This window comes from Euprymna scolopes, chromosome 24, assembly GCF_053919585.1.
Source record: "Euprymna scolopes isolate OS-2025 chromosome 24, ASM5391958v1, whole genome shotgun sequence".
Taxonomy (NCBI): domain Eukaryota; kingdom Metazoa; phylum Mollusca; class Cephalopoda; order Sepiida; family Sepiolidae; genus Euprymna; species Euprymna scolopes.
Window position 1 is genome coordinate 66,299,633 of NC_136505.1, and position 19,588 is coordinate 66,319,220.

At 33.1% G+C, this 19,588-nt stretch overlaps 1 protein-coding gene across 2 annotated transcripts in view; it reads right to left on the minus strand.

Moving 5' to 3' along the window:
- LOC145246759 (uncharacterized) overlaps positions 1-19,588 on the minus strand; it is a 71,539-nt gene that overhangs the window by 21,023 nt on the left and 30,928 nt on the right. For both annotated transcript variants that reach the window (XM_080108532.1, XM_080108531.1), the window contains exon 2: positions 7,760-8,332. In XM_080108532.1, coding sequence (XP_079964658.1) covers positions 7,760-8,230 — 471 coding nt within the window. In that variant the 5' untranslated portion in view covers positions 8,231-8,332. The remainder of the gene's footprint in view (positions 1-7,759; positions 8,333-19,588) is intronic.

Sequence of the window (19,588 nt, forward strand, 5' to 3'; positions counted from 1 at the left end):
TATTTCTCATATGTAAGTCATACTACTCGAATATTAAACATGATTTTCGGTTTTATTAACTTACTAGAGAGGGGTACCCGGCGTTGTCCGGGTGTTTGTAGGTGTGTGTGAAAAAAAAAAAAACAGGTGCCCGTGAAAAAAAGCCTTGATGACGCGCAGTTGGAAAATAGTAAAGTGTGAAAAAAAAAAAAAAAACAGGTGCGCGTTTTTTGATTGACGTGACGGCGATAGGTATTCAGCAGTTAGCATTTCGTGCGGGACAGTTTTTAAGGAGGTCAATAAATCAGCTTGTTTGTTTTTAAAAACCCGCTCCCCCGTCTGATATGACGAAGTCGACATTGACCACTGGGCCTGTGATTAGAGTCGAGTTTCACTTTTTTTTATACCGAAAACCGAATGTAACGCGTGCCGATGCAGGAAATGTGGAATAATTAACGTTTGAAAGTCAATAAAATTAAATAGACAGGCGAGCTCCGTGGTTAAGTGTGAGATATTACAATTTATAGATGATATAAAAAGTTTTAAGAAGTTGTGAAGCGAGCGAGCGCTTCTCTGAAAGAAGCCTTTTGTGGACATCGAGGAAAAGCGTACATACATACATACATATTCGCTTTTATATATATAGATGTATGTCACAGGTAAGATTTTCTTTGGTTTTCAAATGAGTACTATACTGCACAAGTAACTTATTACTTTGATAGAATTTCTTGTACACATAAATACATTAAAAAGTGATCATTGTACGTGATTTTTGGAACATAACATCTATACAAATATACAAACATAATACATAAAATTCATAATGATCAGTTAATTAGTTTAGGCGTGAAGCCAATACATACAAATATATAATCATATATGCTTACTAATTCAAAATGATCGGTCAATTAGTTTAGGAGTGAATCCAATACATGCAAATATATAATCATATAAACATAATTAAATTCATAATGATTGGTTTATTAGTTTAAGAGTGAATCCAAGAAAGTATGTGTGAACATCCTGAAGACTTGATAGAAATAAAACAAAAACAATTTTAGAATTTAGAGTGGAAGTTGGTTTCACATATATTTAATGTAAAATAATTCACTATTTCGAGACCATTCTAGCGTTTTAGGACAGTTAACCAATTTATTTTATTTTTTTTAATCGTGCACTTTTCTTTAAGGAAGGATCTGAGTTTTTTGGGGTTTTTTTTTCTTTTTTCTTTTAGACACTTATGTGTAGCTTACTGCAAAATTTTGTTTAATGGGGAGATTGCTACTCGGACTTAGTGTTATTGTTAGAGCTAAAGAAGGTTTTAGGAAGAGGAGGAGGAGGAGGCTTGTCACTCGTACCTAGGGTTAGAGGTAGGATTAAGGGAACTTTTTTTTTTCAAGAGGGCGTTTGATACCCATATTTACAGTTAATGGGTCATAATTATTGGCCTTTGAAATTGTTATGTCTTAGATTTTGAACATCAAATTACTTTTAAATATGTAAATTTACGTAAATGAGGGGTGTGAAAGTTGAGAATTACAACAAACAAAAATAAATTTCATTTAAAACAAGTGGCATCACTAACAGAAAACATGACGTTTGGAAAACTTAAGTATTCTTTTGCCCACCTATTTAAATATCAAAAAACACTTGCCTATTTTTTTTTTTTAAACCATTCCAGCTGCAACTTACTTCATAATAAATCAATCAAAATGCTGATATGTTCAATTTTGGTGGCGGAAATAAAGTACCAAATGTCATAAACATATACTAATTTCAAAATCACATATCACAAAAACTATTAAAAGATACAGATCTGGAATATTGTATGCCTAATCAATACATAACATAATCAATACATAACATAATCAATACATAACATAATCAATACATAACATAATCAATACATAACATAATCAATACATAACATAATCAATACATAACATAATCAATACATAACATAATCAATACATAACATAGAATGCTATATTCAAATGCCAGCTCTTTATACCATGTACTTCTTAAATAATATCCTCAAGAAAATGTAATAATTTTATGTAGTGTTTTTCATTTCATTTATCATGGCAAGGTAAGTAAACATACATGTTCAACATCAATTTTTATAAAAGAGAGAGATGCATGTTATCAACGATAGAGTTCTTTATACAATTGATATTTCTTTGTGATTCTGTTGAATTCTTCGCTTGGCACTGATCGCATACATCCATTTAGGGTGGTTCCCTTAATCCCTTCCCCAATCAAACACATAAAAAAACTTTAATTGTCCTTCAATGCTTGTGACACAAATCACTTGTTTTGTATTGCTTATCAAATTGTTAGGTGAAAGTACAGACTAGTTAGAAAAACACCCTCTCCTCCCCCACGTTAAGAAATGGGTTTCCAAAAAGTTCTCTGCATAAGTACTATTGTTTTTTTTTTTTTCGTTTTAACATTTATTTTTGTATTGGCTTTGTTCAAGTTAACGCTGTGATTGTTTACAAATGATTTATTTTTGTATTGGCTTTGTTCAAGTTAACACTGATTGTTTACAAATGATTTATTTTTGTATTGGCTTACATATCCTTAAGGGGGCGGTTCATTAGGAATTTGTTAACTTGAAGACATCCAAGTTGTAGTCCGGTGGGAAGCAGGCAGACGGAACAGAGTTCCACAGGTGTGCAGTTCTAAGAAAGAAGCTTTGTTCATGGAATCTGCGTTTTGATTTAGGCACAGATATAGAGTGGGGGAAATTTTTCACAGTGGATTCAGCTAGACGGGTGTTTTTCGTGAAAGATTGACGAAGGGGGACCAGAGATTGGAGTTCAGACGAGCACCTGCCATGGAAATAACGATAAAACAAGAACGTCTCTTCTGTGGGAGAGAGGTTGCAGGGTAGAGAAAAGGGCATCCCCCAATAAGCCACAAAGTCTATTTTGTACTCTGTCAAGGCAGGATAGACTGTTTTTAGCAGCTCCTGCCCAGATATGGCAACAGTATTCCATCCTTGGACATACTTGGCTTTTATATAGATAGAGAATTGCATCAGTAGTGAGATATCTTCTGGAGCGGTAGAAGGATCCCACCATCTTTCCAGCAACCTTGGCAACAGACTTGATGTACGTGTTCCATTTCAGATCAGGAGTAAAGTCAAACACAGAAGCTTGTCAAAACATGGGGCCTCACCCAGACGAGAACCATCCATCACAATTGATGCCAGATGGGGATCAGAGCGTTGATGATGTAAGGATAGGAGTTTGGTTTTGGATGCATTAAAGGTAACCAGCCACACTCCTGCATTTATATCACATTGTTTAGATGTACGACCGTCGAGGACAACCTGGATTCTTCTCTTACTTAAGAAGGATTTAATTACGTTATGTATTCTTCCAGTAATACCATATGATCTAATTTTCCTGAGAATACTGTCATGCTATACCCTGTCAAAAGCCTTAGATATATCTACCCTCCCCTGCTGTGTTCAGTGAATGGTATATACATTCAGAGATTACAGTTCAGATATCTGCTGTGGAACGGGCTTGCCTAAATCCGTATTGTTGGTCGGTCAGAAGTTTAGCATCTGTAAAGTGATGGACTAGAGCTTGGTTAATTATGGACTCAAATATTTTGGCGAAAAGTGGGAGGAGACTAATATGGCGATAATTTAATGGGTCAGTTCTTTCGGCAGAATTCTTGAAAACTGGTACTACAGAAGCAGTTTTCCAGCAGTCCAGAAAGCAAGATTCATTAAGGCATTTGTTGTAAAGTTTGGAGAGAACTGGAGCTACTTCGGTGGAGCACTTTTTTAACAGCACAGCCGGGATGAGATCAGGTCCACATTCTTTTGAAGTGTCAAGATTTTTTATGATAGCATGCACCTGAGAAGGGGTGATTTTCAGATCGTCTAGTGTGGCGTTTGTCAGCAAAGGAAAGTCTGGAAGGGGGTGGTTAGCAGGGTCCACTGTGGAGTTAGAGGCAAACCGACTGGCAAGCATGTTAGCCTTCTTTTTTGGTGGTTTCAGTAAATTCTCTCTTAGTTGTCCATTTCTTTCTTACAGTTACTTCTGGCTTCTATATACTTCTGCTTGTTAAATCTATGGTACACATGCTGCCTTTGAGCAATGGCAGTTGTGCAAGTTGAAGTAAACCATTGGGGAGAGTGGGGCTTGCTATAAAATTTCCACATGGGAACATGTGCTTCAATTGCCGTTTTGAACAATTCAGTGGTCTCATTTGCGCACTGTTCAGCAGGAAGTGAAAATTTTTCGCCATGGGGCATCTCTGATGAGATCCCTGATGGTTTCCCAAGTCAGCCTTTTTATAATATCTTGTTGTTTTGAGCAATGGCTCTTCAGTTTTAGCCCTAGAGTTTATGGCAATTTCAACCATTATCACTGCATGATCAGCGTTCCCAAGTGGGCTGTGGGTATTTGTAACACAATCATCGGGAACTGTGGTCAGAAACAGATCTAGAAGTGATGCATGTTTTTGCTGGTCTGGGAAATGGGTTGGAAATGTAACCATTTGTAGATAGCTTCCCTTTTCCCTCCAGATATGATCAGCCACACCCAACTTCTCAATCTCTCTACGTATTATGGCTTTTTGATGTCCTAACTATACTTTTAGTGGCCATCTTTGTATAATTTTCTACATTTACAAAATATTTGTTTACTACATTTTTTAAATTATAAATTTTTTTTATAGTGTGTTTTGTCAACATTTAAAAAAAAGACAATGAAAAGTAAATATATCAATAAATTATTTAATTCCCCCAAATCTCAGCGTATCAGTAAAAAAAAAAAAAATTAATTAATTTAAAAAAAAAAAAAATTTTTTTAATTAAAAATAAAAAAAAATAAATAAACAGCACGATGCTAGTTAATCTAAATCAAAATCGGTTGCTTCTTGTTCTGGATACAAGAATCCCAGGTTGCCCAAATGATATACGTTAATATGAAACAAATAGAGAATCATCAGGAGCAGTTACATTAGTTTGTTATAAATAATTAGTAAAAAATATGTGAAGCATTAAATATTTATACTGGCTGCCAAGATGACTTTTAAAAACAAAAATCTCCAAGTGTAGAAATCATTTTTTTAAATAGATTAAATTGACATACATTTTGTTAATATGGATCAAAATTTCACAAAGACTGATGAACGAGAATCAACCATAAAAAAAAAAAAAAGACAGTTAACAAAAATAACCTTCTTAGTGACATTCAATATGGTTTCCGTTCTGCTAGATCTACAGCAGATGTGCTTACAGTTATATCTCATAGGATTAGCAAATCTCTCGACGGAGGCAACCTTTCTAGGGCAATTGCTCTTGACATATCTAAGGCCTTTGATAGGGTATGGCATAAAGGTTTACTTCACAAGATCTCTAGCTATGGTATAGCTGGAAATGTCTTCTCAATTATTAAATCATTTCTTTCTGATAGATTCATAAGAGTAGTAGTTGAGGGGCAAAAATCAGAAGCTCACAGTATTAATGCTGGAGTCCCTCAGGGGTCCATCCTGGGCCCAACTTTTTTCCTGATCTACATTAATGATCTTCCAAATCACATCCTTACAGCATTTGTAGACATTTATGCTGATGACACTACCATTTATGGTAGCACATCTAAGACAAACGACCAAGTTCTGATTCTCTCTCCTCTTATCTTGAGCATGTGGTACAATGGGGAAAGGAGTGGCTGGTTACTTTTAATGCATCTAAAACCAAGTTTCTCTCAACATTCTGATCCATATCTGGCATCAATTGAAATGAATGGCTCTCGTCTTCAGGAGGCCTCAAGTTTTGACAAGCTTCTGGGCTTGACAATTACTCCTGATCTTAAATGGAACACGTACATCAAATCTGTTGCCAAGGCCGCTGGAAAAATGGTGGGATCTTTCTATCGATCAAGTAGATATCTCACTGCTGATGCAATTCTCTATATAAGAGCCAGGTACGTTCAAGGATGGAATACTGTTGCCACATCTGGGCAGGAGCTGCTAGAAAGGACTTGTCCTGCCTTGATAGAGTTCAAAATAGACTTCGTAGCCTTATAGGAGATGTTCTTTTCTCTTCCCTGCAACCTCTATCTCACAGAAGAGATGTTGCGAGTTTGCCTCTGATGTATCGTTATTTTCATGGAAACTGTTCGACTGAGCTTCAGTCTATGGTCCCCCCCCTCGCCAAACTTTCACAAGAAATACTCGTTTAGCTGTAAACACTATCAATAATTCCCCCCAATCTTTATCTGTGCCTAAACCTAAATGTAGATTCCATGAACAAAGCTTTTTTAGAACTGCATGCCTAAGGAATGGTCTTCCGTTTTCCTGCTTTCCGGCTGACTACAATATGGTTGTCTTCAAGTCTAACGTAAACAAGTTCTCGATGAGCCGTTTCATATAAGTTAACAATTTTACCGAATTTCCATTACTAATGATTACTATATTGTCCAATTTCTACTGTACACTCTTTAGTCCTGATCCTCGAGTGGCTTCCGGGCCTTGATAATGTGATGCCCATGTAAAAAAAAAGATTCGAGAAACAGACTTGCTTCACTTTATATATAAGACAGTAGATGAGAGTCTAAAAACAACTAGATATTGTCTACTGCAAAGTAAAACATGTTCATCTCACTTCTAATAGGGTCTCTTCTCGTATAAAACATCACCTGGCGCATATTTGAGGCAATGGTCAGTAGATACACAAGAAAATGACTGAAATTGTCAAACGTAGCGCTATATACAAGAAAAGCCAACTTAAAATTGCTGCTTAAGTGTATTGCAAAGGAATTCAAAGCTGCAAAAGTCAGGTTTCAGATGATGCTGGATTATTCCAAAGATATTTTTCTCTACATTTTCTGTTTTCAGCTCTGAGAATAGTTAATCATTTCATTTAGTAATAATTAGAGCTAGGACAACAGCATATTCTTTTCATTGTTTTTACACTCGATAATATAGCCGACACAGACACAAAATTAATTAACCGAAAACCACATCACTCTACATAAAAACATATCAATGGATATATACCTGAGAGTCAAAACAAGGAAAAGAATATGCAGTTGTCATAGCCCTAGTAATAATATTACCTACACAAATGTCAGTTAAAATGGCAGCTTTATGCATAAGTTTTCTTTAAAATATTTTGTATTGTTTACTTAAAAAAAAAAATATATATATATATAATATCTGTGTATAAAAGTGAGAATGTGTGTGAGGACACTTCTCAACCTATATACTCAACAAATTTTGCATCTACAGACTTGAAATTTTGTATATAGGATATTCAGACATGTGGAAAACTAATTCATTTTAATCCGGAAAAAGGGCTGCTAAGGAGTCAAAATTGAAAAATTAGTACATTGGAGTGATCGGATTATTATCTGTTTCCTAACTGTTTCATGAATGTGCATACGTGAATAGTTCACATTAAGGATTCCTTATGTTAAGAATAAGTAGGTTTGAAAACACCTTTTAAAAGATTGTGTCACACTGGTCTAATGATTATCTTACTTGATTATCTTTAGGTTTTGATCTTAGCTGGAGTACTTTTTTTTTTACTTACAAAAAGTGAACTATTTAGAAAAAAAATATACTCGCATTGATATGTCTCAGTTTCTTTCCATTTTTTTTAAAATGAAATTTAACGTTACAGTTAATACTTATGGTATTTCTGTTTATAATAAATCAGAAACCTGCATTAATTAAAATTATAATATTATGCATATTTTACGACTGCGCAATGCCGTGCGACCTGCTAGGATATAAATAAACGTATACATACCAGTGAACTTTCTGCTGTGTCGATGCCGAGGTCATACAATATCAAAAGGTTGTGCGGCATATGCTGTTGCACAGAGTCCATAAAATCCACAGCCTGCTTGTACTGGCCGGGTTCTATGCTAGTCACAATGACTGGAGAATTAAAGCTCTCCTTTGGGGGAAATTTTCCATCTTTCTCCAGTGGCTCCTCACCACCATCACGGAAGCCGAGCTTCTGAAGGTATTCCGGATCGACATCGTCCAATTCCTTGGCATGTTTTATGCTAGAAGGCAAATTTTTTATGTTATTGATATGCTTGTTTGTTTCCTTGACAATCGTCTGGAAATTTGGTGTTGGGTTGCTCAGGAGCCAAATGGCGACGATCGTGGAAGCAGCAAAAAGGATTATCAAATAGAAGTTTTTGGTCTTCATGGGATCCAAAAGAAGACTGCCCTTTTTTGCATGAAGACTGTCAGAGGATGCAAATTTCATGGGTGCCCTCTGTTGGTTGTCAACGAAAACAACCGGCGAGTTTTCTCATGAGTGGACGGGAATCATGCAAGATCTTCATCTCCTTAGGTTTTGTGCAGTACTCTAAAAAAAAAATAAATAAATAAAATAAAATAAAAAAAAGAAAGATATTTAATTGGTACAAAATTTTAATAATCTTTAACAAATAAATATACAAGCAAAAAAATCTTAATCTAACTTTAAATGTATAACTTAGATGTCTTTAATATGAATCTTATTTTAAATTACTTTTTAAATTACTTCCCTTGAAAATTAATGAACACTATATTTTAAGAAATAGTGGTTATTCACTATTGTAGTTAGTCCAACTACAAGTATATGTTTTTTTTTTTGTTTTTTTTTTACTTGAAATGCATTTCTTGGAAATTCAATAGGATCCTTCTATCACGTCCGAAAGTGACACGAGCGAGATTAGAGATGTGCGCTGTACAACTCATGCTCTTAACAAATCCAAGTCATAACAGAACGATTGCAAACATCCTCAACATTTAAATCCAGACGGCTCAACATTTGAGGGCACAGCTCAAAGTTTTTTGCCAGTTGTGGTCTTTGGTGTGGTTTCAAATGAGAGCCACATCATGCCCCCCCCCCACATCTTCAAAGTTGGCTTGAAAGTCAACACCAAAGTGTACTTGGATGTGCTGAAAAGTGTGGTGATCCCCTGGTGCAATCAGGTGGCTGCTGGCAGAACCTGGGTATGGCAGCAGGACTTGGCGTCGGCCTACAATTCCAAAGAAACCCCGGCTTGGCTTCAGAAGGAGTGCTACAACTTTGTACCCTTCTCTCACTAGCCTCCATTCTTCCCCTGATCCCACTGGACTACTTTGTTTGGTTATATGTCAAGAACATCACCAACATGACCTCCTATAACACCAAAGCCAGCCTGATCACTGCCATCTGCCGAGTATTCGCCAGCACTTGTGAAAAAGGCATGCTCCCAGTTCTGGACCCATGCTGAGGCAATGATTGAAGCTGAAGGTGGCTACATTGAATAGAGGTCAGCTTTACTACATAATCAAATTATCTAAATTGATTTTTTTCAATAAAAGTTTTAAAATAAATCCGTAGTGTTGTTATCTTTAGGGCGACAAATTTATCATTCCACCCCATACATTGCACTGTAGAGAACCTGCTATTGATTTTATAAAATTATCTGTAAATAATGGCTTCACTTAAAGTTTAAAATGCAAAAGTCAAGTATCACGGTTTAATTGTGCTCTATTCATTTTGAATGCATCCCTGTCTAATAAAAGAATCTACAGTTGATTTTATAGGCTGGGTCTTTCTACTTGTGTGGTGATAAAACTGCATTTGTGGTATGTTGTATAAAAATCTTAACTTTGGTCAACACCGAACTTCCTTCTTTAATCAGATTTTATAGATTATTGATACTTATCAGACACATTCTGATACAAGACCTATGCAAGAACATTTCCAGGCACATCAAGAACCTTCATATAAAATTAAACAAAAAAAAAGCTCAACCATTTCCGAGTCCATCGGGAACAAACTCACACAAAGTTCCTTTTATATAATGGTAGATATTTATATGTTACAGTAGATCAGAAAAACTTTGGTATTGTCAGTTTCAAATTCAACACAAAGAGGACCAGTCTATGGCTGTTTTATATTGAACTTTTCAGCCTGTTTATATCTATCTCGGCAGAAATGGTGCCCCTACACTGTTTTTTGTAATTTACAATGTTATTTTATCGTTTTATTTCAGTTTTTCTCCTTTACTTTATTTTTTTGCTTTCCTGGTACTTCCTTGATATGTGTTTATCCCGTTGTTCCTTTCAATCAACAAAACAAATCAACTCGGTCTTCCAGCAGTTTCACAATTGCAAATTTCTGGCTTCAGGATTAGGGGAAAAATAGAATTTCAAAAAACAAAAAGACTAACTTATAATAATTATAATTTTATGAAATTAAAAAGTCAAAAAACTAAACCTCCAAAATTCTTAAAAAAAAAAAAAAAATCACACCCAGGATAGATCTTATCAATCCCATCTCCAGTATACAACACGGATTCTTTGGTGTTAGCAAGGTCTGATCGCAAAGACAAATCTTTGCCTTTATGGTCAAAGGGAGATTACTCTTCAAATCTAGTTTCACTTCTCAGAACAAGGCAACTTTGTCTAAAGTTGTCTATTTACATACATATACATACATACATACGTACGCCATGTAGATAATGTTGTCATATGCTGGTTTTTATTGTGAAGTCTGTTTTATTGTAAATATTTGATCACTGTAAGTTTTATATTTTACCATTTAACTTTTGCTTTCCGAACCTCATTTCAATATGAATTTTATATAAATTTACATAGTCTTCCAAACATTATTTTGCATACTTAAACTAGTTGCATCTCCCAATAGGGTATTTCTGAATACTCAGAAAGCAGACTTAACTTTGAATAGACACCAAGTGAACAATAGCAGAAATTTTTTGCATCATTTTTGATTCAGATGTATTTCATAGAGTCTGCATGAATGTAAAAAAATGTACTCAGGCACATAATTTATTTTTTCCAGATTTAGGATGTGAAAATTTTCAAAATTTGATAAAATTACAAAGATGACTTAATTCCTGAGCAAATCTGATGCCATTTTAAGATTCCTCAGATAAAAAAAAAAATACCAGAGCATATTTTTAGAGTCACACCATGTTTCAAACTGAAAATATTCAAGAAAACGTAGTCATTAAAATGTCACCTGGGCGATATCTCAGGCGATTTATGCAAGACAGAAAATGCTCTAAATCAGCAACCGTTTGGAGTTAGATGTTCAAAATTTTCAGGATTTCTTAGGTTTTATGATGTTCATCTGCGGTGAAAGTTACAACAAAATCTGAGGACATGGAATAGGTTCAATCCTTGGCTTGGGAGAGGTGTAGTCTAGCGGCACTAATGAGTTATGATACAACGAAACAGTACTGTATAGTAATTGTCTGCATTTTTGAGATGAGGTGTTTTCATTTATTGAGATTATCGGACTGACTTCCTCATCTTGGTTGTTATAGTCACAACGTTTCGGACGTTTTGCCTCTGGCCTTCATCAGGTGTTTTGTATCGAACTGGGGAACCGTTTGTAATCTCAATAAACAGTACTGTATGTCGATGACTACATTATATATGAGAGAGAGACACAAGCATCCTTCCCCCCTTACACACACTTTTAGCTTTTATTAGCTTAATCTTCATTGACAAGAACACATCTTTCCTCAATATAAGTTACGCTTTTATAAAGTTTGGTTGAATTAATAATTTGAGCAAAATAATATCTTATTAAATAAATTTAATTGGAAAATATCTTGCTTAAAAAAAAAAAAAAAAAAAAAAAAAAAGAAGATTTCTTAACATGAAAAAAAATAATTATAAAGAAGTCGATATCATCATTATCATAATCAGCAAGTGTGTAGAAACAATGACTAGCAGACAGCACAAACTATTAGTTTTGCTATAACAAACACCTAATTACCCTGTTATGTCTTCTTAGAGAGATGACGGCGTTGTCAAGTGGTTAACAACACAGACTGATGACCTGGGTGTTCCAAGTTCGAATTCAGTTCATTCCACAAAATCACTTTCATTTCACGTGTTCTCTTTTGTAAGCACTCGATGTACTTCTAGAAAGAATTTTGAATATAAGAGAAATCAATGCTAACAATAGAATCTTCGGATTCATACGATATGATGAGTAAATCAGTAATTTCGTTAAAGGAAAAAATATTAGATAAGCTAAATGAGAATTAGAATTAGAGTATTGCATGTCGACATGAATCAAGCTACAAACCTTTCTCTGCTTCATCACTCCGTTCGATGTCCTTATAATTAACAAAAACTGTTTTCCTCCTACCTATAGCTTTGGTTGTTTTAAAAACAAAGCTCAGCAAGCATCTGTGTTTGCAATAATCATCTTTCATGCTCGTTAGCTCCTTACATTAAGTGGCTTCACATTTTGTCTGGAGAGATTTCCATTAAGAAAAAGCAGATGCACATTGCAACTGAAGCATAAAGGGCTACACTGTGGTAGGAATTAGATTTATAGGAGCAACTACTTAAACTTGTATGCACTTGTATGTGCATTCAATTAATAATTTAATGATCAAATGAATTCCACTTTAAAAATTGTCATTTTCATTTTAAAGAAAACTAACAAATGCAGGCTCCTTCTAGTCACAGTTTTTCTAGGTTGGGAGTATTATATAATTGCAAAAGAACTACATACAATAAGCAGTTTTAAGCCAAATAAAATGTTCAGAACCATTAAAATAATTTTTAACGCTATTGCTAATGTATGTTTGAATTCATTTAACGCTATTGCTAATCTATGTTTGAATTCATGTTCTGAAATGTGATAAAAATCGCAAAAGCTATAGCTTGTCAGAAATAACACAGGTAAGACAGAATTTCTGATTGGTTGATAACTTTTGCCGAAAGACAGGGATTGCACCTTTGGCAGGAATTTTGACTGTACAGTCAGTTGCTAACAAGTTTTTGATCCGAATGCAACTTGTAATGGGGTCCTCTAATTTGAATTTAATTATAGTTCTCTTTAATCATCTAATCGACAATGAGATTGATGGAGAAATATGAACTCTCTGGAGATAGCAGGAGTTATACACTGTTAAAACATTGTGCCAGTCAATGGAAATTGAATAATTGATTAATTATCAAACTATTTATGGATGCTTCTTTTTCTCAAACTAACATGTCTGCAAACGATATAACTACTAAGCCTAAATTGCCACCTTGATTTAGCAAGAAGAAACCAGAACAGAGAAAACATCCATCAGGTACGTCCTTGTTTTTTTATTTCTGGCAAAGAGGGCGATAGCTGTGTTAGTTAACTTCTCACATAGCTATTTTGTGGTTCCCCGGGAACAACAAAATACTATCATTACAACATTTTCCATTTCTAAAAGTAATCAAGATTTCTGATATTTCGAAATGAGACAAATTCTGCAGTGTATTAATTATGTTTAAAAAAATATGACGGATGGAGAAAGTCTTTTTACATAAGATGTAATTTTGGGTTAGGGTTTTATTTACTTTTATTAAAAGAAAATGCAAAACTAAAAACTGTTTCACAAGTATTTTAATAGAATGTGCGCTTACAAACTCATTTCGCTCGTAGCCCCCCCCCCTTAACATAAATACACCCGACAAATCTAATTAGCAGCAAAATCCCACCCCTTCACCATTGAGATTCTTAGATGCCGGAAAGCCTTCTATTCTAATAGCTTCTACCCTCGGACTGCTAGATTTTGGAATTCCCTCCCTGTTTCCTGCTTCTCTGATTGTACTAACATGCAGAAGTGTAAATGTAATATGAATATATATCTTGCTCATCTCCTCACATAGTCCCCAGTAAACATGGTCCAAGATAGCAGCCCCTTATCCCCAAGTACAAATATGTCATATTTGGGATGAACAAGTGTACAGAAGAAAAAACCTAAAATATTATATTTGATTCTTAAAAATTAATTAACAAGCGATGGAAAAAGAGGTAGAGGAATGACTGAAAAAAGAAAAAAAAAACACACACACAAGCTGTGCATGAGTGAAAAATTTACATTCACCATGACTAATGTTTGTACAAAATTTCAAAAAAATCCAAAGCGTGGTTATTAAGGAAAGTGTGAACAGATGAACGGGAGTGAATTACTACGTCCAATCCCTCCTTTGTCAGGAGACAAAAAAAAATTAAGTAAACAGATTTTTGCACAACACCCAAGTAGGTACAGCTAATATTCGATAAAACACATGACGTTTGTAATTCGATGCAGAGACAAAATGTTAAAATGGAAACGCAAGCATAACTAACCATTGCAAATGAGTCATTTCCATAAAAGTCAACACAAACACGATTAGCAAGTTCTTTTTTTTTTATATTTGAATGTAAATTTTTCTGGTAAGAATTACTGCAGTTAAATACATGCAAAGAAATGTGTTGCTAAATCATTCATTTATATAATTTTCTGTTAAAATTTTTACTAATAAATTAGATTTTCATAAATGGAATTAAGCCTTATATGAAACCAATCATCTAATAAAAAAACAAAAATGAATAATTAATGAACACTCGTTTTTTCAAAGGAATATACAAATTAGTTCACTTTTATTTAGTAGCTCGTATATCCATAACTGAGTACATTAAGTTCATTTTAATAATTTTTAATTATAAAAAGTAGGCTTTTAATATCAATGTCAGACACAGAAAAACATATATAGATTTACTTTTATTTTATTAGAATGTGAAGTAATATATTTTTTTTTACAGCTAAACAACATCACAGCTCACCAGAGCCATGGAAGTCAACAAACCCAAAGTCCAAGACTTGAGTTTCGCCTTCATTTAGGCTCATCAGTTAAACAGTCTTGGGCTTCCGGTTGTTTGGCTTCCATGGCTCTTGTAAGCTGTGATGTTGTTTGTTCTGTGGAAATAAATATTTTATTTGTTGGTGTAAGAGTAACTGGATTGAGTCTACATTTTGTTATTTGGGAAAGTGATAGTTTTCACTGCAGAGCCATGATTTTAACAGCTATCCTGTTTTTAAATATCAAAAATAGCTATCATGGTAAACAGCTGATAATCCCCGTTTTCTATATAGCAATGTAAGCTAAGGTGTTTTGGGGATTTTTAAAAAAAACTTTTTCATTGTTATATAGTTACATTTCTTTTTGCAATTGTGGAATTTGGGTAAACTGACTTATGCAAAGTTATTTGTTGAATCAAGTATATCTGGGAATTTAAACTGCATTTATTTTATTATAGCTTTTGTTTATGGTAGCATAAGACAGCTTTCCTATGTGTGCTTTTTTTTTTATTCTCATGTTCTTACAAACTTCAAATATTTTCATTCATCAACATTTTTTCTTTACCAAATTCTTTTTCATTACAAGAAAAAAAAAAGAAAAGTTTTTTCAAATGTTTTAGAGGAACATTCATTTGTCTCTTATCAGTAGCTTGATGGGCTTCTGTTATTCAACAAACCATGTGCAAGATGTACTTCATGAAAAATATGAAAATATATTTGAATATTATGTGAATTGAATACATCTTTTCATCTTTGAATGATAATGAGATCATATATATATACACACACACACACACACACACACACACACATCCAAACATACACATAAGTACACATGCCAACATATAGATACTTAATCACATTTATGCATGTACAAAAAATGTTTTAAACTAAAATTTTTACTCAAAAGTTTTATTTACTTAGGTGGGAATTTTGTTCTGGATCCTTGCAGATTCAATTTGTTTTCATTTTAGGTATTACTTGTGTATATGTCGACTGTAGATTCTAAATAAGTTAAATTGTCCATCTTATAGTTCTTTCTTGCACACATAATTTCCTTTTTGTTTTTGTTTTTTTGTAAGACATAAATTGTTTCTAGGCATCTGCGAACGATAATACATGCATTTATGTAAGTGTGATCTATTCAATTTTCATATATAGAATTAACCCATTGCACACTGACATGCAATGAACGCAAATGTTGCTAATCAGACATTCTGACCAATGACATGCTGCAGATTCCAGGTGCAGTTACTGTTTTGAAACATAATTTATGTCACGTACTATAATAATGTAAACTCATACATTGCACAAACCGTAATATACTGGCGTTAAGTGCCACCAAAGTTATTAAAGTGTTAAAACTTGTTGAACTTAGGGGGAATAACATATCATAAACACATTTCCTAAACTACTATAAAAAAATTAAAAAAAAATGTCATACCACTGAGTACATCATATCGAACTTAAGCCTATAGTCACATCTGGAGAGTGAACATTGCGAAAGCTATTCCAATTATTAAACCTCCCACTGAAAAACCGCGCATGTGCTTACATGCTGGCAAACACACTGCAGTGAGGTTCAGGTATATACCAGGTGCACAAACAAAATGGCGTTTTCTATGTTATGATCGAGCACAGAGTCGCTTTTTAAAACATCCAATCAAATTAATGCCCTGTAGTTTAGTCACAGATAGGAACATGTGATCGTGATTTCAACCATATGTTCACATTTTACAATAGGTCACTTGGTGTGATTTTATTTGTTTTAATTTTTTTATGCATGAATACATCAGCGAATGAATGTTCAGAAATTTATAAAACCAGCTTTTCATAAGGAAATCGTTTAACAAAAAGATTTTGCATATCTAACTTTAAATCCAATCCGAACGAATATCTTGTGTAAAAGAATGAAGAAACTCATTTTTAATTTTTGTATCTAAAGCTTTTATCACAAATCCCCGTCATGAATTCTAGTTTCAGGTTTTTATGCTTTATGGCATACCAACCCTATTTTGATTCAAAGCATAATACTTTCATGGAATGTGCTCTGATGAGCTTAATGAATTTATACCCTCTGACAGCCCATTAGCAACCAAATCCTATCTCTCCACTCTAGAGATCATTAGATAGCAGAACATTTCCTACTCTAATAGCTTCTTTCATCAGACTCCTTTACCTTTGGAATTCCCTTCATGTTCCTTTGACCATAACAACCTGCAGAAATTTAAAGGTAATGTGAACAATAGTCTAGCTACCTAATTCCCCACTCGGGTTGCCTCTATAAATCTGCCTGCTCTCATTGTAGTTCCAATATGCCTTGTTTGGAGTGAAAAAAAGCTGTGTGACAGCTGTTCAGAATATATATATATATATATATATATATATAGCCAATGATTATCTAAATGATTAAACACAAAAGTTTTTCCCATCAACAATAAAGTTAAAACATCTTTTTCAATTGAACCTTATAAAATAGATGCACCATTGCACCACCTTTTATATACTGTTTATGTGTACGCAGTATCAGTATCAGTCCAATAGTTAAATTTGTATATTGGTTTGGAAAAAGACATTATATGGCACTTGTGCACTACTGCAAATGAACCACTTTTTTGGTTTTCAGTTTGGAAATTTGGAGAGTACACAGCAGGCGCAGACAAAGCAGTTTCAGGATCAAATCAAAAATTCTAACAAATATTAGCAACAATAAATGCTTTTTGTTGGAATGTTTTCATTACACATTTATGAATTAAAATAAATATAAGAAAATTATAATAACATAAAATAGATTTTTTTCCATTCATTCATTACAAACAATAGTGTTGAATCTGTTACAAAAATTGAAAATTCTGAAGAAAAAAAAAGTTTTCTGAAAATTCACCCGCATTTTAATAATGCATGATCAAAAACATTCATACATGTTAAAGTCATACATTTTGACAACTTTTATTCATATTACAAACAATGTTTAATGATTGTATTTTATTCATTATGAAAATTTCAACATTCACGAAAAAATAAAAATTCTCTATTTTGTGTTATAGTTTTCTTAAATTTATTTTAATTCAATAAATGTGTAACAAACTTTCTCAAAAAAACATGCAAATAAAAATTCCAGAATTTTGCTTTGTTACAAAAAAACAAAAAACAAAAAGAAAAAAAAACAAATGTGGACATTTTCGATTCAGACCTGAAATTGCAATTATCTGCCCCTGCTATGCACTTCTCAAAATCTCCAAACTAAAAACCAAGTGGTTCCTTCACAGTAATGCACAAGTGTCCATTGTATTTTTGTTATTCTTTTTAATTCAATCATTGTCTGGATTTCATCCCCCTCACCACAATATTTTAGTTTTGGGTCAAATATGCATTTATGTTCAAATGTTCCTTTTTTTTTTTTTAGGTACATGCATCAATAGCGGAAAACTGATAGGGGAAGATAGTTTTGAAAGTCAGTGTATGATAATTTTTTGTAAGTTTCCAATTACTTTTTGATTGTATTTGAAAGATTAAAGCCTAAAGTTTATTTCCAAAAGGAAAAAAACATTTTTACACATGTAAAAAAAAAAAAATTATAATTAAAAATGTTTTCATGTGGTGACATCAGAAATTGACAAATTCAGCTAAATTTTGAAGTTAAATAAATTCATAGTAAAAATTCTTTGAAAGATGAATATTAGTTTTCTGAGACGATTTCAAAGATAATTAGTGAAGTAATATCCTAAGATATTGAATTAAATAATTTAAAAAAAAAAAAAAATCTTTGTACAAAAAATAGCTTAATTAGCCCCCAGAAGCAAGAGATTAGTAACAGGTCTGGCTTTGCACAATCAAAACAAATGAAAAGGTATCGCACATAAGTTCTACGTAAGCCTAAAATATCAGAAAGTCAATTTTTATTTTAAACTTTAGAGGAATTGAAACATTATTATACATTAATTTCTGTATTTTTGAAGATTATAAAAAATATACATTGAGGTAATTCTATTTATTGTAATAAAAAGGAAATGCTTATTAAATTAGAATATTTACTAGTGGTGGGACGATTAATCGGAATCGGAATCGTTAATCGTAAGAATCGTGTATTTTGGGAGGTATCGGAATCGGAATCGCATCGTTAAAAAATACCTTAATTTTCCGATTCCTTCATTACGATTCTTTTAGTCTGATGTTGAAAAAAAGAAAAAAAATTCCTGATATTTCTAACCGCAAGAGAGAAATGTAGCATGTTATAAAAAGAAACCAAAGAAATTCATTATTAACAGGGCAATGCTTAGTGCCCCTCCCTTACAAGGTTCATTCATTCAGATCTATTGTAATCAAAACTACAAAAGAGTTAACTTGAAAAGAAGTATGCAGGGCTCTACATTGCGAGTAAAAATAAAAAAAAAACGCTTATCTTTTTGGCGATTGTTTTTTTTTACCAACAAATCTTCTAATAGTGAATGAAAATGCTTTTTCAACTTATATTTTCTTAAAATAAAACGAGCAAAGTCAAATTATTTAAACAGTAAACGGTTTAATAGAACAATGTACTTTTTTTTCTTTTTTTAAAAGAAGGCTTTTGAAAGAAATATCTCTAAAATGAAATTGATCACGTTGTATTATTTCGCAAAGTTTTGACAGTTGTCGGCTTCTTTTGATGTTTCCAAACAATCGACCCCATACCTATCTCTTCCAAACCTAAAGTTATTAAATAACCCCTTCGTTAATTCAAGGGTAATTAATTCAATTCAGTCAAGTTTTTTTTTATTAATTTCATTGAAATAAAATCCATTTTTTAAATTTTTTCTCCAGAAAGATAAAACCCTGAATTTGATTATATTAAAAGCAGAATAATATAATCTTTTTTCTAGAATTTTAAATTGAAAATTAAAAGTGTTTTGCGCAGTTTTTTGCCGAACGAAAAAGAAATTAATATATATATTTTTAAAAGGTTTTGTAATCAATTAATTTTTATGTCTAAATAATATTTACGATTAATTAAATAATTT